Source organism: Corvus moneduloides, chromosome 11 (genome assembly GCF_009650955.1).
Source record: "Corvus moneduloides isolate bCorMon1 chromosome 11, bCorMon1.pri, whole genome shotgun sequence".
In the NCBI taxonomy this organism is placed as follows: domain Eukaryota; kingdom Metazoa; phylum Chordata; class Aves; order Passeriformes; family Corvidae; genus Corvus; species Corvus moneduloides.
The window spans coordinates 13,461,271-13,488,793 of record NC_045486.1 but is presented as its reverse complement, the minus strand read 5'-3'; the positions used below and the strand labels follow the sequence as shown (position 1 = coordinate 13,488,793).

General features: G+C 38.6%; 1 protein-coding gene across 1 annotated transcript in view; it reads right to left on the bottom strand.

Annotated features, from left to right (window-relative positions):
- Positions 1-27,303, bottom strand: part of IL17RD (interleukin 17 receptor D) — a 43,476-nt gene extending 16,173 nt beyond the window's left edge. The window contains exons 1-3 of the mRNA XM_032120901.1: positions 27,168-27,303; positions 3,671-3,728; positions 307-432 (exon numbers count right to left, since the gene is read on the bottom strand). Coding sequence (XP_031976792.1) covers positions 307-432; positions 3,671-3,728; positions 27,168-27,299 — 316 coding nt within the window. The 5' untranslated portion in view covers positions 27,300-27,303. The remainder of the gene's footprint in view (positions 1-306; positions 433-3,670; positions 3,729-27,167) is intronic.
- Between the last annotated feature and the right edge of the window lie 220 nt (positions 27,304-27,523).

The window sequence follows — 27,523 nt, the reverse complement described above, 5'->3', positions numbered from 1 at the left end:
TCTGTCCTCACATTTCCCAAAGGATTAACCTCTGATGATTACAAGGAAGAACACCAGGCTTTGTTTCCCATGGGTGTCTGATCCATCCAGTCTGCAGCTGAAGATTACCAGATGCTTTCAACTGCACAATTCTGCAGAATTCAGTAGAAAAAATAGGAGCTTTGCAAAGATGTTAACAATTCCTTTCTTTTTAGGCAGTTTGCATCAATGATTCCAAGCATTATTTAATTATTTGACTTAGTACCTATGACCAGGAAGTTATTACCAAACCCATGATGAGTGAGTCCATTTCCCTCTAGAACTTACCAATGGCATTTGCTGTCCAAAGGATCATCACAGCCACCTGCTCCTGGCATGCAAATTGACTGATGGTGATGTTCTGCACATCTCCAATCATGTGTCTTCCCACTGAATTCAGGTAAGGAGTGCAGTCTAAAAATATGGACAAATAAGCACTTTTAGAAAAACATTGCCGCTGACATAAATTCCCTAACGTCTTCAAGATTGAGCTAAGTAAAATTACCAGTGCATTATTTTCTGTAAGTACTATACAGCAAATCTGGATGAAGTTTTTGTCTCAAGACACCAAAAGCCACAAAACTTCATAAATCATTGAGCACAACCACTTTCACTGGTTGCCAACCCACAGTTCACAGGACTCCCAAGGAAATTACCAGTTTATACCACCAGTGTAACCTGTACCACACAACGTGTTGGGACTCCCAAAAGGGAACAACTTTTCCTTGTAGTTGTTCAAAGGAATATGAAGACTGACATTAATTTTGTTCATGTACAGTGCTCAAAGCAAGAGAATGTTGGTCAATGATCAGGCACATATGAGAACAATAAACCATGTGAAGCTTGAGAACTGCTCAAGAAGAGCTTTTGAACCAAAACACTGCTTGATCCTGACCACAAAGAACCTACTGCCTAAATCCATGTCCTCTCTGCCACCCATTCTGCAGCCACATCCCTGCAGACCACCTAACTGCCACTGGATTCACTCAGGACTGGTTTTGTCTTGTTATTCTCACAAAGTACAGTGTATTCCCTAAAGTTACAGCTCCACAAACATGTTAATTATAGAAAACTTTAGCTTTAATTAAGAAAACAAAATACAAGCAAAAGATTCCTGACTTTGTTGTTGAACTTTACCATGTCTTTTTGTTTTCAAAACAAGAAAACAAACAAACCCAAATTTTATTACTTTTAAAGCTTTACAATATTTAGGCTCATACTGTGCGGCAGGAAGAGAAGTAGTAGGCAGGGGATTCACTAGTTCTGGAGCACAGTATACATGAAGATGGGTGTGCAAAAACATTCTGTTCCTGAACTAGTGAAACCAACAAAATCCGGAAGAAATTGATCAGTAGATTGTATATTAGTGACTGATGATTAATTCAAAATAACTGAGATCATTTACATGCTATATATTCACCTATACAGAGCTTGTAGAAAAGAAACATGAAAAATCAAGTGCTATGATTCACAATACAGGAAAATCAAATTTAATTCAGAGGTGTGATCTTAAGGGCAAGGAAAGAAAAATTATTAACTGTAAAGGAGATTTAGAAAATGGCTTTTTACTATGAATAACCATGGCAAGGGGTCTTTTATATAACTGTCACAGACATAAGAATAGAACAGTCTGTACAACACTGCCTTTTACAAAAGCTGGGCAGTTGGTACCGACTCTGCTGTTTGTAGAATTCGGTTGCTATGAGTGAACTCAGTGACAGCATGAACTTCCTCTTAGGAGGAGAGAGGATCTCTTTCAATGGAAAGTTTGAAGTAACTGGTTTTTGCTCGGTCTGGATCTAATTAATAGCAAGCCCAAGATCTTGGATCCTGGTTACTAGAATTTTATGGTCAAATGACAATTTGCCAAAATGGAATATAGCACAAACGCCTGAAGTCTGACTGCAAGTCACTGATTCACAGTTTTAAAGAACAACAGTTTTAGGAAGAAAACAGCATGGAAAAATCACACTTTTTAGGAAACCACTTCTTTTACTCGAATACAAGTGACATGCTAAAAAACAGACATTTCTTTTTCACCTGAATAAATAATCTAACCAACTAATTTAGCATCATAAAACACAGATTGCTAGAGTTGCTGTGTGGTAAAATAAAAGCCCCTAAATCACAGCTAGCAAGCCAAATTCTCTTTTGTGCTGGCTTATTTTTAAAGGTAAATATGTATTTCCATACCACGTGAGCTCTTTAGTCTTCATATCAGCAAACTCTTTTCCTAGTCCTGCAGAACTCAAATAACTCCTTTGTCCAGGAAGCACACAGTGCCAGCACAATTGTGAATTAATACTTCTCATTGGTTAAACACAGTTTCTGGTGCCAGAATTAATGGAAAAAACATGACACATACTGGGATTTAAAGAGACTCACTGTGTTAACTAAATGTGGAGATCTCTGTTCTGACTGGTATTATTTCCTAGTTTTCTTTATGTAGATTAAAAAACAAAATCATACTTCTTTTGTAGTGATCACCTACATCTTGTACAATCTGACACACTTAAATTTTGCTCATTTTAAGTGTTAAGATCAAATTAGATTTAAAAAAAATTCACAGTGAAGGACTGCAAATTCAGAAATTAACATCAAAATTGAGGAGCAAAAGGATGACCAGAATGAAACAAATCACTATTGTTAGGCTTCCTGAGGCATGCTCTCAGTGATGAAACTTTACCTACATTCAGCATCTGAAATAACTTCTTTGGGTAGGCAGAAAAAACCAGCTATGACTTGCACTGGCATTAAAACATTGATTTAATGTAAATGAGGACCTTGACTGGACACTGAGTTTATACTGATGATGGCCACTACCTGCCCACATAAGGATAAATTCTTAATGTAGTCAGCAGTCCTACTTTGACAGCTAGACAAGAAACATGACAAAACATCTAAAATAACCGCCAGCAACAAGGTACAGCCATTTAGCAGATGTTTGAAGAGGTCTGAAGTATTACTGCTGCAAGCTGTTTATCACTGTTACTATGGCAGAGATTACTTTGTTCTCAGTTTAGCTGCAAAACCACCACATCTGCCACAGCTCTAAAACCATCTGTCTGCACTGCAAATGTAGACAGCAGTTTTCCACTGGCCTGGGCCTTGAAGACTGTAGCTGATGAAAAGTTCTCACTGATTCAACTAAATGAAGAGATGCTATTCAATATTCTTCAATATTCACATTCAATATTATCCTTGCAACAACAATTTTTTAAATATATGACCTGTATACCTTTTCTACCTCGAGACACACATTATGTCATTTTCACCCAAAATCACACATCAGAGAAAAGCTCTATAAAGCTCAAAAGAATCCTTTCCTATGTCTTCGTGTGTACTGAACCTTTCAGTGACTACATTTTTACACAGAATAATTTTCTATAATGTTCAGTCTAATACTGGGCAAATGATGTAGGCCAACCTGAAAGAGAAACTACTACAAATTGTTAGATAGTTTTACTATCAGTGAAACACAGAAGGAGATCTACCAGACCCAGCAGACACAGATTTTCTAGATTTTAAAATTATGTCAATATTGAAGAGCTTATGCCATTCCTAGAGCCAGTTTAGGAGACATGTTGCAATATATTGACAACTGGGATGGAGTCCTTGATTTTTGTGAATATAGTGCAGATTTTCAACTTACTGTCATATTTAAAGGTGATGTTGAGTAGTCCATTGTTCTTTGTGACTGATGACAGCCCCTGGAGAAAAAAACAAAGAGAAAGGAAAATCTGAATATAGTATTTGCATGAAGCCATGAAATAGTTGTTGAAGTAGTATGACCTGCCCAGTAGATGGGAATCACAGAAGCTTATTTTTGGAAGAAAATTATGTGATATTCTCAACTTCCACCATCTAGGTGAATTGTGTCTGTACAAAAACCATACCTTTAATCAGGGTTTAAAAACAAATCAAATTGGGTTCTCCAGGGGAAACGGTGCAAGAGAAAAGAATGTCAGCCAAAAAGGACTCCACAACCATGAAAAGGAGTATCAGAAGTTCCAAGAGAGCACCATTGCAGAAATCCATTATGCTACCTCAGACACTCTTTTCTTTTATCAAATACCATTAAAGCAGATACTGCAAACTGAAGACCAACCAGAGAACTGCTCTGCCAGGGTGAAATCCAGGTTGATGAGTCTGCTGTCTCTTCTCTACTTACAGAAAAGAACTTTGGTCCTCAGAGATGCAATACCTTCCCCTTCAGAAAGCACTGAAATTGTTTTGAAACACAGAATGTAGCATCACCCTCACAAGACACAAAGCTGAAAACTGGAACACTGATTCTTATGATACAATATCATTCCCTGAAAGGCAAATGACATCACATTTCCCATCAGCTTTAAAAAAGTACCACCCATTTACACAGCATTGTATCTGGGTTCACTGTCACAGTGCAAACAGCAAAAATCAACAGTATAAAACTTGATAAAAGTATAAAATGCAGCAGTAATTAGGTGTTGTCAGGATCATGCCCGAGCACTCACTGTGTGTCCCTCCACAGCCAGACCCAGGTATGGACAAAGAAAAACAAGGTAGGAGCTGTCAAGTGAAAAAAAAAAAGTAAAGCACTTCCTAAAGGATTAAAGCAATTCAGACCTTGATAGTAGTGTTACAAATTTGTAATCTCACTCTCTTCTTAGGTGGCTTTTCCTTTGTTTAAGTTTGATTCAGGTTGGCACTGAACCAGCTGTTACACAAAAAAGCTTCCTGAAACAGGCTGTAACTTTTCCATTAATACTTGATCTATTATGACTCACTTTCTGTTTCTCTAAACTTTATTAAATGTCATTTAACTTATAGCAAAAGTAAGACATGATTTATTTGATTTAAAAAATCTCAAAGAAGTAACTACTGACTTTTTATATTTATAAAAGGAGATTAACCCTCAAATCAATTGATACTTGTCTTCCTTCTGTCCTAGAGATGAAGTTTTGAGACACATAAATTTTACCAAATTACACAGAAAATTAGCACACGTATTTTAATTCATTAGATAGGACTTTTATATGCTATATGAAAACAAAAAGGCAACACTTTTCCTTTAATTACATTTCTACTGGGATTAAGGTGACAGACTATATAACAGGAGAAGCATAAATAAATATACCACAATCATTGATAATTTAGATGCAAAAAACAGACATAACATAAGCCAAACTCTGCTGAACTTATTGTGCACATAAGACTTACTAGTTGCAAATATTTGCTCCCATGTGTAGAAAAGGTGCAAAAAGGCTGCAGTAATTAGTGAGAGAATTAGGGTCACCTTCAACTACTGAACTAGATAATTGTTGTATTAGTTGTAAATTAAAACATGTAAGATACTCAGATAATTTCATCATGCTAAACTCTAGTGTTAATCCCTAAACTACTTACTGCTGTGAGCTTAAAAATATATTCTTGCAGGAAGCATTCCCTTGGTTTTGAATTAAAGTAATTGTGCTATTTAGATGGCTTATAGCTAGGAGAACTTTTTTAGAGCATCTTTAAACCTATAAATACTAATGTTACAGCCTCAGGGCTCTACATTCTCAGCTAATTGTCCCTGCCCATGGCAGGGGGGTTGGAAGTAGATGATCTTGGAAGGTTCCTTCCAACCCAAACCAGTCTGTGATTCTATCATTAATTAACCAGCATTTGTTGAATTTACATTTGTTTAATTTAATTTATTCTGAACTTTACTAGAAAGGAAGTCTTTGTGTCCTGGAGCTTTGTCTAGAAAATCCCTGTGGTCTACATACTTCTATACACGTGGACTGAGAAGAAATAAATAGGAAAGAAAACAGACAAAATATCTTTTCTGAAGAACTCTAGACCACTGATCTTTGGACAGATAATCCAAGTTGAAATGCACACATATTAAATTACAAACAGCTTTATTTGTCAAAAAGCTGGGGGAGTACAGGAGGCATTAGCCACATTAAATCTCACATTATGTGAGCTCAAAGCACAGAACTCCACAGAAAACATGATAAGCTAAAATCCAAATCCTGTATCTACATTGGGCAAGCACAGGAAGAATTTCCATCACACATCTCAAATCACAGAGATCAATGCTGGATTCTGCTCCTCAATGCATATAAATGCCTGAATGATTAAGATCCCAAGATATCTTAAGTCAACACAGATCTAAGCAAGACCAATACACATCATCTCCTGAAGGAAAACAGCTCGTTTGCATGTTCCAGGCATGTATAGGCACTTCATTTTATTTAAACATCCATCTTTCATCATGAAAGAGCACAAGTATTAATAAAAGGCAAAGATTATTACACGAAGTTAACCTCTAATTTTGTTTATATTTTCCTAATACCCAACCCTCATTTATAGTAACAGCTCAGTAATGAAATGCATTTATGACAACTTTTGGTGACAACACCAATTACTAGGCCAGAGAGGAACAAAGTTAGGATTACATATCCAGAAATAAAGCTTAAATGAAATTTGTAACCACAGGAACTAACTGTGCCTCCAAGAAAAGTTAAATTTAACTAATGTCTGCTGTCAGGCATAAATTAGATACAATTGAATGAAATGAAAAATCTGTTTGATTTTATTGAACTTTTCCCCTCTCTTCTTTTTAACCTAGAACATACAGTGTTTCATATTTGAAAGAAACATCTATTTTTTAAATCTGGCAATTCCTGCCAGAGATAGCATTGGTGATAGAAATGGATGGGTGATTTCAGAATAGTTCTATGACTAATCTTTATTACAAATAATACTGAAATATACTCCAACATTCATCTTTTGAGTAAACAATCTCTCATTCAAAAAGCCAGTTTCTGTGTGTGAATAGGTACTGTCAGGCAGCCACTTGAACATCAATACTGGGAAACACAGAGGGATGCTAGCACTAATTACAGAAATCTGGTAAAGGAGGTAGGAAATCACTACCCCTCAAGCACAGCCTTGTGCAGCAGACCAAAACAGTAATCATGATTCATCTTTCATACGTTGTTAATCAATGCACACATGGTCCTAATTTCACACTCCCATGAGGCAAACTGAAGGGACAATTGTTTTTGAACTCTAACATCAAGATGAATAATCAATGTTTATCATACTCGTTGCTCAGTAAAACAAGGGTTTTATATTTGACATCTGCTCTTCTTGTTTTAAAGCTTTATTGATGCTTTCGACCAAGTAAAAATATTTTCTATTTCTAGAGTCATCAGTAAAATGATAAATTATCTGTATTATTTAGATGCCTGCATTTTGAATTGCTTTTAAGAGAATATAACAAAATACATAATCCATGTTGATGTTTGCTATATAAATTGTGTGTACTCCATTGACTGCAGAATGAGTTCCAAGCCCTGGGTGGATGGGTTTGTACTGTTATTACTTATAAACTTCATGTGACTGACAACTGCAACCATGCATTTTGTCCAGATTTACCTTTTGATATATATATATGTTCCTGCATTGCATGCAAATTATGGGAATAGCACTTAAAAGAAAAATCTCAGTGACGCTGAAAAGTTAGTTTTAATTTAAGTGAATTAAGTTAATTAAAGGAGCAACAGATTTCTTGGCGCCTATTTCATATTTTAAAGAGGAACCTAGACTCCTCTAAATAGACTGGTTTTAATTTCTTTTACTAAGATGACATCTTTTGTCTTTGCTCTAATGTAAGCAACATAATTTACAAGAAGCTACCAGATTTTGGTTGGATTTTTGCTGGTGGCTATTTAGTGTTTCATCTGTAGAGCACACAGGTTCAGCTGCAGAGGAGCTGAATGTGTCTTCAGAGCACCTGGAATTTGACCTGAGACATGAAAGGCAAAGCACTGCTTTTTCTTCATTGTAAATTATGTATTGGCTGGGAACAAAAACCATCACTTTTGAGCATGAAGGAATGTCATAGAATAAAAGAAGCATTTAGGTTGGAAAATACTTTTGGATCCCTGAGTCCAACCACCAACCCAGCTCTGGCAAACTCACCACTAACCCGTGTCCCTCAGTGCCACAACTACACAGCTTTTAAACACCTCCAGAGATGGTGACTCCACCACTGACCAGGGCCAATGACTGACAACTCTTCTGGTTTAGAAGCTTTCCCTCATACCCAAACAGAATCTTCCCTGGCATAACTTGAGGCTGTTTCCTCTGGTCCTGTGACTTGTTACCTGGAGGAAGAGACTGACCACACCTGGCTACAATTTCCTTTCAGGTGTTGTAGAGTGATAATGTCCCCCCTGAGCCTCCTTTTCTAAAGGTTAAACACCCCCAGTGCCCTCAGCTTCTCCTCATCAGACTTGTGCTCCAGCCCCTCCAGCAGCTTCCTTGTCCTTCTCCCGACACACTGCAGCCCCTTTTCTTGTAGAGAGGGGCCCAAAAATCCCCGATTATCCTGTCATTGGAGCTGGTTACCTGGATCTTCCCTAACACATCCTTGCCAACAATCAGCCTGTCATGTACAAAGATCCCAGTTTTTCTTCCATGCTGCTTGTGAAAATTCAGTGGTCAATCTCCAGGGGGTAGCACATTACTTGCACACAATTGTCCCTTAGGTTGTCTGGTAGATCAATCAGGCCCTTCCTCTGATCTGGAAGGGCCCTTTTTTCATGTGAACATTCTTTAAGTTTTGATTTTTCCCAGCACAGCTCAGCCTTCCAGGGAGTAGATGTCTGGTGACCAGAGGCAGGCACAAAACACATCCCTTTGTTTTAGAACTGTCAGGCATGTTCACATCTACCATATTCCTTCTCCCTCTCCCAGAATACAGCTTTTTACCCCAATTTGAGCCCTATGACTTGGAAACACGTTATGAAGCATCCATACTAGCCTTTATTAAAAAATGTGCTAACTGATTTAACCAACAGTCAAAACCTTCTAAGTAAGAAATTCAAAACCAGGACCATGTAGATGCCCCAGAGTGAGATATTAAATTATATAATATCATATTGCAAAGTGAGTTATAATCGAGGTGTAGCAAAAAAAAGCCATTTTAGGTAAGAATCTGTGAGATAAAACTTACTTGGAAGAGTAACATGTAGTACTTATTTTCCTAAACCAAACACAAGAAACTCATACTCCCCTTGAGTTGTCCTGACCTTTTGTGATCATTAGATATCTCAATGACATTATCCATGGTTTTATGGTTGACTTCCCGTATTTTGTAATTACATTTTGTCCGAACAATCCTTCTGCCACTTCAATGATGCGTTATTCTCAAGGTTCTCCTATCAAGAAAGGATATTGAATTGAACAGCTGCTGGCTTAAATCCCACCAGAGAAGGAGGTGGTCCAGAAAGGTATTCATGGATACTCATTTCATGGATTTGGGGATTTTTGAGGTGAAACATGCTGGCTGAAGACCACGAGCCACAGCATATCCCATCTGAACAAAAGAAAACAGAAAACCAAGCAAACCAAACCAGTAAAAATGCCTTTTCATTATGCCCCACTCCTGCCTGGTTTAGCTTCTATTTACAAAAGGCAGCGTGGGAGGTTATCTTACACATTAGTTTGTCTGACAGAGAAGTGAGAAACCATCGTAAGGAGAAACACTACAAGAAGTATTTGCAGCACAACTCTTCAGACACAACATGGCTCCAGGCAGTTGTTCACTGAAATTATGTGAATTGGCTTCTTTAAGGAACAGGCAGTTATTAGGGGCACAACTTAACAACAAAGGAAGCAAGTTTAACCTATACTGTTCACCACCTACCATGAAAATCTTAAATCTCTGAGTCAAACTCAGGAATGTAATGCAGCAAAGCGTGGCATAGAATGGGCAGTACCAGCTCTGATTTCTCTCATGCAATTTGAAAGTTTGCCTAAGAAGTTTTCTATTGTTTGCATTGACACAGTTTATTTTTTTCCAACATTCTTGTGCAAATTATGTTTGGTAAATTAAAAGCATTCTAAAAACAAACAAAAACGCCCCAGAAGTTAACAGAATAAATATTTTCAAACAAAGCCCATTTCCCACAAACAATACTGAAATGTGCTGGTCTAAGGATATTTGGACAAAAGCCAAAAGCAGTGTTCTCTTAACTGTGGGACATGACCCCTGGCAGGAGAATTCCGAGAAAAGACGAGGTGTTTGAGAAGGGGAAGAAAAAGCAATGCCAAGACAGGTGCAGGAGTGGTGATTACAACTGGGAAGGAAGGGGGCTACAAATGGTAAAGCTGCTTTTAGAAGGACCCAAGACAAATTAGTTTGAGAAATACTGACTCACGCTGTAAACAACAAACAGAATAACACATATCTGAAATAAAGGAGGAGAAATTAATGAAACCTATAATGGATTTTTATTGCTTAGCATACTGTAAAATCAGCAAGCTGACTATTCCAGTCAAAGAATATCTTTCTTCTTCTGGTAGGAAGTTATCCACAACCTCAGTAAGCCCACAGGGTTCCTCACACTTAAGAGGAATGATTGCATGAGCGCTGGATTTTTGCTTATGCCCAAGCACTTCTAAACTAACCTGTCCATGAAACAATTAAACAATCTATTTTCATTCATTCTATTGTTTGTGCACTTACTGTGCACACAGAGCCATAAGCTGAGAGGAACAGTCTGTGTCTCACAAAGATGTTCAAACACAGTTAGAAGACAAACAAGAAAAGGTTTCAAGAAGTGACTGAAGCATGAGAGATCAAATGGATATATATTATTTATATTAATATGTCCATAATAGATATGGGTATGTTCATTCATTCATTTTGCATATCACATTGAGAAATGACGTGGCTTTCAGAGGACAGAACATCAGGGGAAAAGAAAAAAAACCCAAAACTTCAGAGTTACAAATTGTATCTTTCAAGATTTTTTGCAAATAAAAGTTTGCAGCTGCTCCTAAATGAGTTAAGTATTTGCAAGCGAGACAGATCCAAAAAGGAAGTCTTTGCCTTTAAAGCTGAGCAAATGCAATGGCACCTGGAAAACAATTAAAGGAGCTTATTTCCAAAATCATAAATGGCTCCCAAATAATCTTTTGCTGCCAGATTCCTACCTTTCAATCTGGAAACTCCCAGCACAAGCTCTTTGTTTGATTTCAGGTTTCATCCAAATGAACAGAAAACCTGTACAAGTAACTAGCACTGACTTCATAGGTTCAGTTTTAAGCTTCAGCCAGAACACAATTCACAATTATGACTAATTCAGGGTGGGTTTTTTACTCTTCATTTCTCAATAAAATGCCAAAGTGCACACACACAAAATCCCTCTAAAAATTCTGTGGGAAACTGTCATCAAATCAGGATTAACTGCCTTATTCATAACTGCTTAACCTAAAAAAAATTCTAATTTGAAATTTACTGCAATTTTGGACATTTTTATTGCAAACAACCTCAGAGTAAGCAGACTACAAATACTCTGTTTGCAGTACAGGGTGAGTTTATCCAATTTGTAACTTCTGAAAATGGCAAGAACAGCTGCTTGCAAGGAAATCTTTAAAGCAGAACATCACATGAAGGCTGGAATGTGAAAAATTTGACATAGCACATCTATTTTGTCTTGGTGTATTCAGACAGTGTCTTCCCCCCAGATCCTTCTCCTGTATTATTTGAAAGTCACTGAAATTCTTTAAGAGTTTGCTGTCAGAAAATATGCATATTCCTAGAAAGTTCACTTTAATTCTTACTGACATGAATGAAACATACAGGCACAACTACAGAAAGTATTACATATTCACAAGAGACCTTGACTGCAAAGAATATTAATGTACATTGGTTTTGTAGGACCAACATATAAATAGACCAAAGCCTTGGCTCAGGAGGATATGGTGGCAAGGTAATTTAGCAGTAACTGCACTGATTAAAGTACCACAGAACTCATAAAACTTTTAAAGTAGACAGGATTTGGGATTCTTCCATCTTAATCCCTCCCTTTGAAATAACACAATTATTTTGGACATAAAAACCTATTCTTAGGGATTTAGAAACACACAATTGTTTAGAAACACACACTCATCCACGAGAATTTAAAACTGAATTCATAAGCAGTATGGTTCTAGTCCAGAAATAACCAATGATTTATTTGCCAACCCCCCACATTCTAGCTTTAAAGAATCATTCACCATTCACCCAATAGTATTTTTAATATCTCACATGAAACTCATTTTTACAGGAGATGAAGCAAAAAACCATCTTTCTTTAAAATAACACAAGCATCTCCTCCCAAAGTTCCCATCCTTGTGAGCTACAGAACTTAAAAAGCCTTGGGCAACGAGAAGCCAGGACTTGAAATGTGATAGGCATCTACTCAGCTGGAATGAAAAGGTGCCTTTGGCACTAAGTTCACCAGCAGGAGGGACACAAGAAGTGCCACATTTATTCCATACACAGATGTTATACAATCTGCTCATCAGAAGTGAGGGGCAGATTGCTGCAGTTCCAGAACACACCAGCATGATGACTGTTCCAGACTTTTTTACTGTGGGTGAGTAGAAAAAAACAAGCCATAAAAATGGAGGGGCCATTATGTCAAACACAATGACTAAAAATACTTTTTGGTTAGAAGTAAATATTCTTGTACATCAACTGTGCTAATAAAATCAATTACCTTTCCCTACAAATCCGCTCCTAGGAAGAAATCAAGTACTCCTCCCTTTCTTCCCTTCCCTCAGTTAATGGACAAGCTGCAGAAGCTGCTTCCTGCAGGCAGACTCAAGCCTCAGTTGTGCTGCCCTTCCTTCAGCTGTGTTATAGGGACAGGCTTTGGTTCCTTTGCTGCTGCACTTTGTTACTCCCACCTCCCCAAAATCTCTGCCATGTGAGATTCTTACTGCTGAACTACGTACTTTCAGGAAATAATTCCTTCTCAAAGCCTCTGTCTAGTCCAGGTCCACAGAGGAGATGACAATTACTCCACAGCTTAAGCAGTAATGCATTCAAGAGAGAGGATTAGAAGGTCCAGTGCTTGCTGTGTACTGATGATCCACATGGCTGAACTTCAGAGACACAGGCAGATACATCTGGTGGCTGCAGATTGAAAGCTTTGGCTGCCAGGGAATTTATACACCCCTGGTTACCCTCTATGGAGTACAGCCATCATATCTGCAGCCAAAAAAACTCCATTTGGAAGTGTCAGAAACATAAACAAAGCTGCACAAACACTTCTTGCTCACCTGAAGGATACTTGGAAGAAGTAGTAGTAAAATACTCCAACTACACCAGCACGTCTCTGCAGGGCAAACTGGAGGTTCCCCACTTACAGACAAGTAGGAAAAGCTGCACCAAATAATCAACACCAGGAATTTGAACACAACAAAACAAAAGCATCCAAAACATAGTTTTCTGAGGAAACATTCCTGAGAATGTTTCTGAGAACTGCCAACCTAGAATGAAGTTCACCTCGTGATTCAACCCCTTCTTTACACAGAATAGTTTCTGCCATCAGGATTGTTGAGGCTTTTCACAATGAAAAGAAGGATGAAGAGAAGACAGAATACATTCCAATTTTCCTGTGTGCTCATCTATCTTCAGTACTTGGATTCAAAAAGCATTAAGCATTGCTAAATTTTAGTGTTGGAAAAAAAACCCAGGGAAATAAATGTACGTTAAGTATTTCTGTACTGGCAAACTCTTTAGGCATTCTGTGCTATCAAGTCCCATGCAGTATTTAACTACTTAAAAAGGGAACCTAGATACAATATTTAAAAGAGAGATTTAAGGTTTGAAATGGTACTGAAACTCCAGTCTGACTGCATTCAGTTTCCACAAATGAAAATCACACCCTATGGATATCACACTTTATAACACACTTGATCAAGCTGAACATTTTAAGAGATGCATTTTTCCTAAATATTTCATGTTAAGTGCTTTTGAAAGGTGGCCAAAGCAAAGGTTACACATCCTATCTGTACAGTACATGGCCAGTTCCTACTGCCCTTTTCATGCTAATTAATACAGCACTTGACATGAAATGTGATAGCTGCTAAAACACTGCCACAACCTGTACCACAGCCTGCTTGGGCTTTAAATTACTTCATTAGTGACACTTGATTAACTACTATTTAAGCTCCTGTGAGATTTTCGTTCTAAATCTTTCTCTAGAACCTTGGAACACTTTTTGTTCTTGTATTACTGGTTAAAATTGATGTATGACTAAAAAACCAAACCAAACCAAAAACTCCCACAAACCCACGGCAAAGAACATCTGTATCTTGAGAACATTTAATTTTTCAGTCAAATCAGATTTTTTGAAATTATAAATATCAATACTCACTAATAAATAATAATAATAGGAAATCATCCAGTGGGAAGAATTACAGGAACCCTAAAATCAAATGCCTGAGGTGCACATGCAGGCTTGGCATATGGATCTGTTCTGTCATGGCCTACTCTGACAAGATGCAGGAAAGGTACAAAGTCCATTTAGCCTCAGGAAAAATACCCCTGCTGTGCTGCACTAAAGAAATACCTCTGGTTTCCACACAAGCAGCACCAATAAGATCCAGGCTCATTCCACACTGTCCTCACAAGTCAGAGGAACCTGAAAGGAGGGTATCCTAAACTGTAATTTTGCCCATCTCACTAAAATTATAAATACATAGAAATAAAAAAAAATCCTTTTAGAATCCTACATCAAGCACATGAGCTGTTCAAATGAACACAGCACACAGCATAAGGAGAGGCAGGTTTCAGTTCATGCCCTTCAATGATACTCACAGTAACTAACAGGTTTCACAATGAATCCTTAGATTAAACTTTTCTTGTGTTTAAAAGGAAGGAGTGCTTTGGTTTTGCATACATATTTAATTAATTATTTTTTAGCCTACATATCAGATAATAAAACTCTTCCAAACTGTCCAAATTAAGTAATAAATCCTGATGCTATTAAGGCTTGTTTCCTATTCTGTGTTCCTGCAAAGCTGAAAAAAATTCCACACACCTGAATAGTTTACTTGATGTACAGTTGAGTATTTCAGGATGTTAATATATGATAAAGATAAAAATTTAAATCTTTTTTTTCTGCTGGTTTTCATGTTCCCTGGACAAACATGTCCATTTAAAATGCAGTTATTTGAAACACTTCAAATACTTTTAAACGTAGAGCTGTTTAAGTACTACTTAACACATGAAAAACACACCAAAATGCCAACCTGACTGCTTGAAGTTTCCATTAATAAAGTTACAATCCATGGATCTCACACCTTATAATACTTTTGAAGAGGAGACAACCTGAAGAAATGCACTGAGCTGGAAGAACCCAACCAACACACAGGAATTCACACTCTTAAAAACCCAGCCAATTACAAACACAAAGCTCGGAGACTTTGAAGCAATTTGGCCACTGCACAGCAACTCATCAAATCGTTGCTTATTTGGCACGTAGAGGTGCCTGAATATACCTGAAAATACATTCCTACTGTTCCTTCTGCCTTGAAAAGGTTAGGCATCAAGACTGAAATAAAGAAAATATGTGACATTACTAAGCAGTATCTTCACACAAAATACTATAAAGCAAAAAAACATATTGGAAAAAGCTTGTACTCCTCTTAAATACTTCTATTACATGGATATTCACGGTGATTTTTCTGAAATCAGACACTTTCACCATAGACCATAGACTGAAGCAATTTGAAATGGAAATATTTCCTGTCCACTCACTGCCAGTTTCTGTTCCCAGAGTGATATAACAGATGACATCCAATACAATAAATTCTTTTATTAACCATAAATTTGAGCCTGCTTTAGGGATTTGAAGTGTTCAGTTTCATGCTGAAAAAATGTAATGTTATCCACAGACCATCAGCATGTGTAACAAAAACAGAGCCACAGGTTATGTGACTTTGATCAAATTATGACAAAATTTCATCTGAATTTAAAAATACTTGAAAAAGCATTTACACTAATTGTTTAACCTCTTATTTTTAAAGATCCATGCATACTAACTGATCTTTTTCTGCAGGAAGGAATCACTTCTAAGAAATAAAGTCTCTTTACAGAATGACAACGAACAAGTTGTCTTCTAGCACTCATTTAAGAAGCAGAATGCAATGTAAGTTTTAAGACAGCAGTGAAATACAGATTAAAAAGTTAAATTGAACCTGTGTTTCTCTCAAACTTTCACTTGACTTCTTTCTATCAACATTAAATTTAACACACATACAGCTCATCTGAAAACACTGAACAGGAAAACATAAAATACAATCACGTTATTGTAGTAAATTGAGAAGTAGATCCAAAGATCATCAAGTTTCACTTCCAGTAGAAATGATAACTTATAACAGGAACACTTATTGGACATAATTGTAAAATGTAAACATGGAAACAAGTGGTTTTTTCGTTGCAGTAAAACCTAACCAGAGTGGGAGGAGAGGGAGGAATCACACCTATAACTCCAAGTCAGCTTGCCACAGACAAGCACATAGATAAACTACTGGAGTTTGCATACTGGAGCTTCACTGGTTGAATGGAATATAATAAACAATAACTAAAACATGTAAACCAAATGCAATGTGGTTACCCTGAGCAATCATCATCCACAGCTACCAGCATTCTTAGGCAACATTGGGTGTTATTCTAGCACTTCTTTGGGGCTTTGATGCCTACATTTACTGCCAGAAGGTAATAAAAAGAAACTTCTGTCATTGCAGCTCATTCTTTAGAGAGATGAATGTCCCATTTTCAAACCTCTGCATGACATTTCACAGCCAGCAGTCCTTAATGAAAATGAACCCCAAAAGTGAATGGCATGATTAGTGAATTACTCTTACAAATGCAGCTATATGGAGAAACCTAAGCTACCCCAACTTGCATTATTCCTAACTAATGAATAAAAGATAAAGGTTTTGTTTCCTTTGATGTTGTGAAGAAGCATGGAAAAATAACTTTTCACCTGTTAAGGGTCTGGCTGAGTTAGGTGTTTGTTTTTTCTTTTTGTTTCCTATTTTAACTCTTTTCGTAGTTAACCTATTACTCCTGTCAGAAGGTAAACTAAGCTAATCATTAAACACCAGGAACATAATTTGCTCAAAACAGCAAATTAAACAATAAAGCAAAGTTTTAACTATGCAACAGACAATTTTACTGGTTCTTTGAAAAGTATCTTAGCTAAACTTTTTGTAGTCAACAACAGAAAAAGCAAAACCTTAGATATTCTTTCACAAAAAAAGGATCGGGCTATATATCTGACCCTTTCTCCTTTTGGGTCTGTTAACACTTGCTTTGTGAAGCAGTACCAGGATACCTCAGATAAAATTTTGACAGAGTAAACAGAATGAAAGCTCCTTATAATGGGGAATAATCCTTAACTGTACTCCCTAACTACACAAATTTGCTCATAGATACTGTATTAATAAGAGACACTGTCTTCAGAGCAAGATAAGAAATGGAGAGAGTTAATAAGACCCCCACTGGGTCATTCTGTAATTTTAGTGGTAATCTGTCCAAATTCCATTCACAAACTATAGGCTGGATGGTGAAGTGCCCCCCTTGGGTTACAAACGAATACACCACTCTTCATTTCCTGGCAGGAAGGGTTGTATAGCATTACCGTGAGCTCTGTATTCCACCACGGACTTGGCTGCATTTCAACAGATGCTGAAGTGATTTCTGAAACATTATCATCTTCTTTCTTGTGAAAAACTCACTGTTAAAAAATGCTCACATGAAAAATCTTCAATACTTTATATGCTCATTATACTAACCTCAACCTCTTTTGGTGAGACACCTTTTAAAAAGTTATCTAAATTAACACAATTCAAGGGTGGGAATTTTAAAAGCATCTGAATAGTTACATGGAACACTGGGCCTAATCACAAAATTAGCTTGGGGATTTCCTGACTCCCCTGTCCAGTTCCTCCGCCTCCACGCTGTAGTTCACCAATTCGGAACATATACTTAATATAACTGCATGGGGGCTTCATTTTCTCCATGTCACTGAAATTACTCCAGTTGTGAAAAGGGGAAAAAACAAAACAAAAAAAGTAGGGATACTTTCAATTCAAATTGCTTTAATAATGCGATTTACATTGCAGCTCACAAATAGGTGCACTAAAGCAGGTGAGGAGGGAAGGGCAAACACCAACACCAAAGTGGGAGGAAACAGATGGGAGTGAGAATTTCACTAACCAGCTTCACTGCTGAGTCAATAACTACATAACTACACCCCTGAGCCACAAAAGAGAACAAATCCCATTGAAAGTTAATAGGAGTTAGGGCACTCCATCCTTTTTCAGAATCCCACTCCGAGCTTCTAAGGATCTTCTCACACTTCTAGGGTGAAGCTTAAATCACTCATTTATACCCCATATCTCTCAAACTTCAAGGGCAAGCCCAGCACAAGCTTGAAAGCTTTGCCAAAAAGGTTTGCAATTCAGCAATGTCCCCTTCCCACACCATATTCAAAGTTCATCCAGACAGAGCACTCTTTATGCTCAGCATAAATTGCTCAAGTTGCGAGTTTCAACTTCTGTCCTCATTTTGTTACTACTGCCTGCAACTGGGGCAAGCCCGGACAGGAAGATAAAACTGATTCCCATAGAAACTGCAGGAATAGGAAGCAGTGCAGGCAGGCTTTACAAGGGCTGTGAGACAAGATACAGACTGGCACCTCAATAGCTCAGACAGAGGAAATGAATGGAATTTTCATTGGCTGGGCAGCCATAACCAAAGGTGCTCTGGTACACTTGAGGGGGGAGAAAAAAAATCACAGAATCATTAAGGTTGGAATCAAGGAAGTTATTCCTGTGGGATAAACAAAGATACAACTTTACAGTGCGCTCCCAACTCTGCAAGAACACACCACATGGGTTGTTCCAGGATACACCAATGCAACACTACGACTGTAGACAGCAATTATCAACAAAGCCTAAGCAGCAGAAATTGCCCTGCCAGCCACTGCTCTGGGTCAGCCGGGCCCCCCAGTCCTGCTCCTGCTGTTGAGCTCGCTGGCTCCACATTAGGGTGGCTCTGAGCAGCACTGCCCCTGCTGAGATCATCACCCAAACCCTCCCCACATGGGATGCATTGGGGAAGGGATGTGCACGGTGAACTTGTGATCTCCTTCAGCAGGTAGGAACATCCCCATAAACACAAAAAAGCAGCCAGAGGAGAGGCTTGTACTCCCCAGCTCTTGCATGAAGTCAGTCCCAGCAGCTCAGGGCTGGGCAATCACACAGCATCACGCCACTTCAAGTATGAAAGAAAATCACATCAAAATGGAAGTCAAAGTGTTGCCACTGATTTTAACAGGTAGGGTTTTAGCTCTTTAAACAAAACAGCCCAATAAAACCAGAAACAAATCCCTTAGTTTTCCATGTTTGAAAGGAAAACAGACTGGGGAGCTGTCTGTACAAGCAGATGACAGAGGCCTGTTTGGAGTTTGCTTAAATCACTGTATAATAAAAAAAGATAATGTGACTATTTTAAGTTGTATTTTTTAATGCTTTCTGATTCCAGGCCAGTCACACCTGGAATTACATATGTTTAACTGAGCAGCTGGTAACTTACAATTTTAACAATTTCAAAGATTAACTGTTTGGACCTAAACATTCTCATATTACGCTTTTCTATGAGCTAAACTAACTTCACATATAATTTTATTTGGGGGAAAAAAAAAAAATCATTCTCTTCCAGCCTGTAAAATGAAGGTTTTAAAAAGGGGACTTTCACAAATCAGATTACTCTTCAGTATTTTACGTACAAATAGCTGAAACTAAACTTCATTATAGATAAGCAAACACAGAACAAATCTTCTTTCATGAATACCAGAATTCAACCCAGCAGCCTGGAGATCCTCTTGGAGTTCCTTAACTTTTAGATGAAAGTATTAGAAAACATATGGAAATATTTTTATGCTGTAATTACAAAACTCAGGAAAATAAGTTTATTTTATAAAGGTAGGGTGAACTTTAAGCAACAATACGAGTTTGAGATTCCCATGGAGAACTAAAATCCCCCATTTGAAAATACAAAGCAAAGTTAATTAGAAAACACAGTTTGAGCAAAGAGGGCCCTTGCAAAGAGTTCTTAGAAAGGATCACCTTGAATGTGTTTGATGCTGAGGCGACACCATAACTTTTCTTCACACAAAAGCAGTCATCTACAGAGCACAACCAGATGTTAAGTTTTCTTTTCTTAGTTTCTGTAAACCTCTGTGACCTCCCTCAAATTAAAAAAGGGAGTAGCATTTTTAAAGCCACAGGAGCTATCATTAGTGAAGCATTCTAAGGATTTTCATTAATTCATAGCCAGCCAACCAGGAATTTTCCCACAGCCGTATACAAAAAAAGTCAGGGAAGTCATTGATTGCTTGGTTGGATTTGAATGTAGTCAGAAGTAAGATCAGAAATACCTAGTCCCTCCCACTGATATAAGAGTGAAGAACATAGGCAAGGTCAGAAATTAAAATCCAAGTCTGCCCACCAACCATGAGGAAAATCCAGCAGGGCCATATAACAGGGGGTATAGAAATGGTTATTACACCCAATTTTGTGAGATAAAGGATCATATGGATAGATCATTACAAATCAATCATTTGGAAACCTTAAAGCCCAGAATGTGCAGCTCCAAGCAGATCTGCAGGCCTATCATGTCCTTCAGACAGCAGCCTCAAGATCTGATTGATGTTGTCCAGTTGTTGGAGTAATACCCACCGTTCACAGCAACTCATGTCCCGATACAAACTTTGAGTTGGGGCCCTTTGAACTCCACACGCTCCAGAACAATCTCTTATTGTTCCTGGGAACCCAGGGCTCAGCACAGAAGGAGCTCCTACTTTCAGTGTGAGATCCTCTGAATACAAAGGCTGGAGAAACCAGAAGAACAGATTCCAGCAGCGCTGCCCTCCAAGTGCCCGCACTGCCCTCGGCACTGCTGCAGCTCTGCAACGTGTCCAGGGAAAGGAGGAGGTCTGGGAGAGCTGCGGGCTCGCTCACTCCATGCTGCCAGCAAAAGGTGCATCAGTCAACACAGAGGGCAGCACTTGACAGGCACCTCTGTGTGCCAACAGATCACCAAGAGGTGCAAATTGGATTCAGGTTAGTCATAGACACACAACTCTGGTTCTCCTGAATCAACCAGAATGCACATCTCAAGAGTTTATGCTTTCAGGTGTGACACCTGATGTAGCATGAAATCTCCTAGGACAAAGCCACCTCTCACATTTATTTGGGCACACTGGAGTATGAATGATGTGCCCCAAAAGCAGATTTACTCTCTTGCTGAATAACAGCCCAAGGAGGAATAATAAAAATAGGATGTCTGGAACAATTCTTGTAGTGACATAATATTGTACCAGCTTCCAAGTGAGAGAATTTCAGAGAATACAGTATCTCCTGGAACATGCGCTGATGCCTGATAAAACTCTAACCCAAGCCTTAATTATTTTTAATAATCAAATCAAACTTTGGGAGAACAAATCCCTACCTGCACACTTGATTTTCCTCACACTCTTGGAATCTACCATACAGAGGTGAGAGGAGGAGAACAATGCTGCCACTTGTACCTTTAAAATCCAGAAATGATGTCTTAGACATGATGCTGAAAGTACAGTTTACAAAGTGAAATAGGTTGAAGTGTGTTAAAATACACATTTATACCCTGGTTTGGCTGGCAGAATTTTGGTTAACCAGAGTGGTAATACCTGTGTTTCTGTTGTTTGAATACTGCAATGAGCCTGTCCATTACTGGCATAATCCTGTATTCACTACTTTACCAAGAATACATCTGGTCAAAGTCTTTATGATAAAATCACATCGAAATATTGGGTGTCAGGATGTGCCACTCCTGTTGAGGAGAGCTGGAGAGGACAAATAGGACGGTGAAACAATTACAAAATACTATATGCATGAAAGGGTAAAATCCTTTTTCAAGTTTGCACTTAAATTTTGACCCTTAAATAAAGTCTCACATTACCATAATCTAAAATTAAGTACTTCAGATGTACTGATCTGTTGATTATTTTAAGTTATTGTAACTTACACTTTCATTCAATCCTTTGTTATAATTAATATAGAGATAAGGATATAAAAAATAAGCATTCATGTAACTCATACTACTTTTATGTGGTTTTTCCCAGGTATGATGTATTAATGCGTAACATTCCTTTTTAAATGTAAAAACAACAATAGGAACATCAGCACTAACCTCAACTTCTAGAAGAATGTATTTCAAATACACCTCATTATAATGGTAGCAGTATATATAAAACCAAAGCAATATACTTGAAAAAATTTTTTACTTTCAAAAACTAAAAATGGCATTCAAGCTTAGCAGTTCTGCAGTAATACTGCACACTCCTCTTGTTTGCTTCTAAAAACACATGCTAAATTTATGGGTAAAATTCAGCCTTTGAGCATAATTAAGCAGGCAAGTTCACATCAAAGCTTTGTTTCATCATCTTTAGACTGATCTGTTGGAAAAGACAGCTGGTCCTTATTACACACCCTTTAAATGTTGCAGTTTTAATTAAGAAACATCCATGTTACATTAACATTACCAAATAATTAACTAAAGAAATGCTAGTATAATCTAATCGTGACAACTTAACATTCTTTCACCAGTGGACTATACAGTATTAATCTATTAAAGGAGAATTTGTTCTTAAATAAATGTCTCAAGATTTTAAATTAAGTCTGATACAGCAGTTTCTACACTAGTACTTACTCAAAAGCAGATTTTGAGGGCAATAAGGCAGGGAGTGGAGTTCAACATCTAAAGTAAGGGACATGTTCTAGAGAGGAACTCAATCAAATCCGTAACAGTCCCAAGCAACTTCAACTGCAGAAACCCTGTTAAGTCAGCAGCTGATGAATTCCCATCATATTCAAATTTCCCAGTTTCGTGCAAACACATAAGGAAATATACAATTTCATTGTTAATACTGAGAGTTAGTTTCAATTACATAAATGTATGTTGCCATATTTTTTTCCTCTAGGTCATGTTTTTAAATGCTCATTCTGAAAACACAGCATTAAACTGCTCAGCCTCGCAGTTCCTGAGGAAACGGTGATCTGCTACTTTAAACACTAACATGTTTAGGCTACTTCATGCATTTTTAAATTTATTTAAACAGGCAGATTGCCATCAACACTTTTTGACACTAGAGTAGAAATGGGTTGTCATTCTCTGCTACATTACTCAATAAATGAAATTCAAAAAAAAAACAAAAACAAACCCTGGAGGGACCCTGAAGTCAAATTCTAAGCTGAACAAAAGTCATACAGATGCCTACCTGCATGACTGACCATGCTTGCAAAGCCTTGCACTCAACATCTTGCATTGTGTCTAACCACAGAACACACGAAGCTTTAAGTGACACATCTCATCAATCCTGAAACGCTACCACATTGTTCTGGATGCCACAGAGAGATCTATTGATTCTATAAATTCCCAAAAAATAGCAGATATGGAACTGCTGGCATCTGGTGTGCAGAGCAGTAAAGCAGCTCTGGAACTGTCTACAGATTAAAGAACTCCCTCACAGCAAACATTAACACCTTCCACCATGCTCCATCTTAGGTCTGTCTTCTGCCTAATACCTTTCAAAATTTTTAAATACTCTGCAAGAGAAAATCTGGGTTTTTTAACTGTTGGAAAATAACATTAAATAGAAGGGACAAATTTAAACTTTGGTAATTTCTTACCATTTTATAGGGTGTTTTTCCTCCAAAATAAAGTTCCCAAAACATGTACTTAACTGGGAAAAGTACTTCCATATGACTTAACTCTGTGTCTGGCAGATTCCTAACTGTGGAGAAGCATGAGTCTACTTTGGGATGCTTGAGGAGACAAATGTAGGGACACAACAGCATGAGCCTAAAGAATAATGAGGCAGGCAGAGCTCCCAATAGTGGAACAGTAGGAAATCTTCAGTCTCTGCTCTGAAGTGAAAAGGAAATAGAAAGTTCCTTACACAGAGAGCACAGAAGGGGACACAGGGAATTTCAGGGAGAATGCACGGGAACAGAGCCCCTAGTCTGTCTGAGAAGCTTTGCTTAGCAGAGCAAGGGAAGGCACAATTCTGCTAACAAGGAGGGGAGGGTTGGTAAAATGCTGGATTATTTATTCTTCCTCATCATACAGTCACATTAAATTTAAGCTTTATACTGAACACAGTTCAGTGCCAGGAACTTCAGAGGAATTAAACATATGAAAATAATTACTCATGTGTGTAGTCACATTAGAATCCACAAAAGTTGAGAGTAAAGCTGCTCATGTGTTTAACACCGAATAAATGAATCTGAAATATATTCAAATCATCCTCAGATCGCAAGTCTGTCTTCTCTGTGCACCTCGTGGCTTGTTTACAGCACGAGAAAAATTCAGAGACTACTTTTCCAGAAGAGCTCCCCATGTGGACACACTTATTCTAGATTAAAAGAGGCCCCTCTCTGAACTACTTTTTTCTGGATAAAGGTATATATACAAGGTACTAAGATCATCCATATGGAAAACTACTTTGCAATACTATTCTACTTTAAGCAAACATCTACCCTAATCTGAAATAATATTAAGTGTTGGAATACATCAAGATTTCTTTTAAACATCAATGAAAGAAATCCTACACCAAGCAAAGTCAATCCAAATTCTACAATCCTGAACCCATTGAAATCTGACAATTCTTAGCCACAGTAACGTTAAGTTACTCATCTTGTTGAGTCTGCAAAACAAATGCCAGTGTATTGCCAGAGAAGATGAATAATATGGGTTATAAATGTATTTTGTGATGGAAGTTGTAAAAAAAAAAACCGAACAAAAAATCACATCTAGAATGTGATTTAGTTTATAGTTTTGGAAACGTTAGGTATTAATAATTTCAGGAGCTATGAATAAAGCCAAAAAATACTTCCACATCACATTCGTTTAACCATAGTCCAGTAATATGCTCTCATTCAGTCAGTTTTTTACTGCTACAAAATATTGAGCACACTTAAAACTGTATTTTGTACAGTGAAAGAAACCTGTGCATTACTTGTGCATGTATCTATATCACCTGTGTGTGTATGGAGAAATATGGAACACAAGATTCTCAAAAACAACACTCAGATGATAAAAGAAAGATTCACCACAGGGAAATGCACCACACATTTACATTTTTAACAAAGGAAAATACCCAGCGTGAATGTACCTAAATGCACGTAAACCCAGCTAGCTACATTTTATTTCTCCTTGAACAACCATCAAAATTTAAATGACATATTTTTAGATTATTTATGCCCTTGAGAATTACCTCAAGTCAACCACTTCATTTAATGCAAACTAGACGTTTTTACTTTCTCTATATAAAATGTTAAGATTTATTCATGCCCTTAACATACATTAATTAGACACTACTTATAAATAACCTGCAATAAGAATAACTATTTGAATAGGATACAATTACTTAGGGCTTGTGTCTTTTCAATCAGTCAGTGTCCCTGCAGTGTTTAGAGTGGCAGAGGGGAAGTGGCCTGCGGTTAAACAGAGGAAATACCAAGGAATTTTAATAGAGCAAATAGTCTCTTTACTTCCTACAGGGTACTACTTCAAAGGCAGCCCTGCTCCAGAGCAGACAATGTGTTAGAGGGGCCATCAGTCATTTAATAGTATGTCAAGTCTACTCAAAACTTACATGCAGTCCAAGATAAATACCACATAACTGAGACAATGGGTACCATCCTGCAGTCATTACTCTAATAAGTGCTGCCCTGCCTGCAGTATGGAGGCAACCATGTGCAAGGGTGGTATTACAAAATCAGACTACAAAATTATAACTACACAGTCAGACAAGGTATCTAATAAACTGGCTAGGGAAGTCTGAACTTGAAGCGGAAAATACAATAAAACCAGAAACGAGTACAAATATTTTACTAGCTAAAATGGTACGTTAGTTGTGAGCAATAAAGACAAAGGGGAGGGGGTTATGCTAATTGGAGAGAGTGTAAGTTTGCTGATGTAAAAGCCAGTCAAAATCGTTATATTAAAAGAATTATATTGTGGTACATTCCTGTTTAACACACACAACGATATTAATTATGTAAGCAAAAAAATGCAGAACAAAGCGCATCTGCATATTTCTATAAACGTCAATATACATTAATTCAAGTGCATTACAACTCACGTACTATGACTTGTAACAGTGATAATTTACTTAATAGAAGGTGCAAAACTTGACACAAATATACAATGGTGTTATGAGCCTGCCCATGCCTGGTGAAACACACAATAGACGTACTCAGCCAAAACATTTTATTGCTAATTCTGTTAAAAAGACCTTATAGGGAAGTCTAAACCTACAACTGTTCCATCCAACACAAAGATTTAGATCCTAAGCTTTACCAGGGTTTGAAGTTTGTTTTTCCACACTTCTTTTACACATTTCCCCATGCCTTCGCCTTTCTAAACTATGCCCTACAAACTTCTGAACTGTGTGTTGCAGCAACGTTCTCAAAGGATCTGATCTGAAACCAGGAAAATCCTTAGTGACAGTCTAACAAAAAGGAAAAGCAATGAAAGTCAGTTGTGTTCCCTCCAGTGTTCCCGGATCACCACGCTTCAACTAAACCTGTAACCAGACATCGGGAGACAGCACAGGAACAAACCAAATCATACAACTCAAAAGTTATTAAAAACGTATTAAAAAAAAAAAAAAAAGCAATCGAGAAAAGTCTGACAGCAAAACACACCAGAAACGGGAACAAAAGGCAAAGACCAGTAACAAAACGTTTATCACCTTCCTCCCCCTTCCCCCTCCCGTAAATTTCCTACATCCTCTGTATAATGATCAGGCCCGGAGCTAAGACCCCAAACCGGCCTCGAATCATTAAAATAACAAAGCCCCAGCGATCGCTTTTATCCAGGTCGGCTCGGGGAAGTGGAAAGCGCTGGTGGTAAAGGACCTGTTGAGTGACTTCTTCACACTCGCCGGCTACGAGCTGCCTCCCCCCTCGGCGAGAAACCAATAAATATCCCTCGCCGGGAAATGCCACCCTCTCTCCCGCCCGCAATTAACTTCCAGATGCAGAGCCCCGGGGCAGCGTTATTTGCTGCAGAAGTGTCCCCAGGGCAGCCGCTCCCTCCCTCCGGAGCAGCGCCCCAGCTCCGCGCGGCTCTCCCGACCGCGGGACAGCGCCCGAGCCCCGCGGCTGCGGAACTCGCGGAACTCCGCGCATCTCCCCGCGCCTCGCCAAAGCCCCTTCCCCGCCGCGGCTGCGGGCGCGGGGAGCCGGCAGCACCGCTCCGCTCTACTCACCCTCCCTGCGCACGCATCGGCCGCCGGGCCCCTCCTGCCGCCGGCTGCTCCGGCGGCCGCAGCGAGCCGGGGACCGCCGAGACAGGCGGCGAGGGCGAGGAGCAAGGAGCCGAGCTGCAGCCCCGGTGCCATGGTCCGCAGCGAGCCCGGCGCGGGCGGCGGGGCGGGGGCGGCAGCGCTGCCGCCCGGTGCGTGTCGGTGTGTCCGGGTGTCTGACGGTGCGGCTGTGTGTGCATGCGCGCCCGGCCCGGGGGCGGGGGGTTCGCCCGAGCCCCGGCCCCACCGCCCCCGCCCCGCTCCAGTCCTGGCAAGCGGCAACAATGGGAGGGAGCGGGACCCCCTCCGGCTGCTTTGCT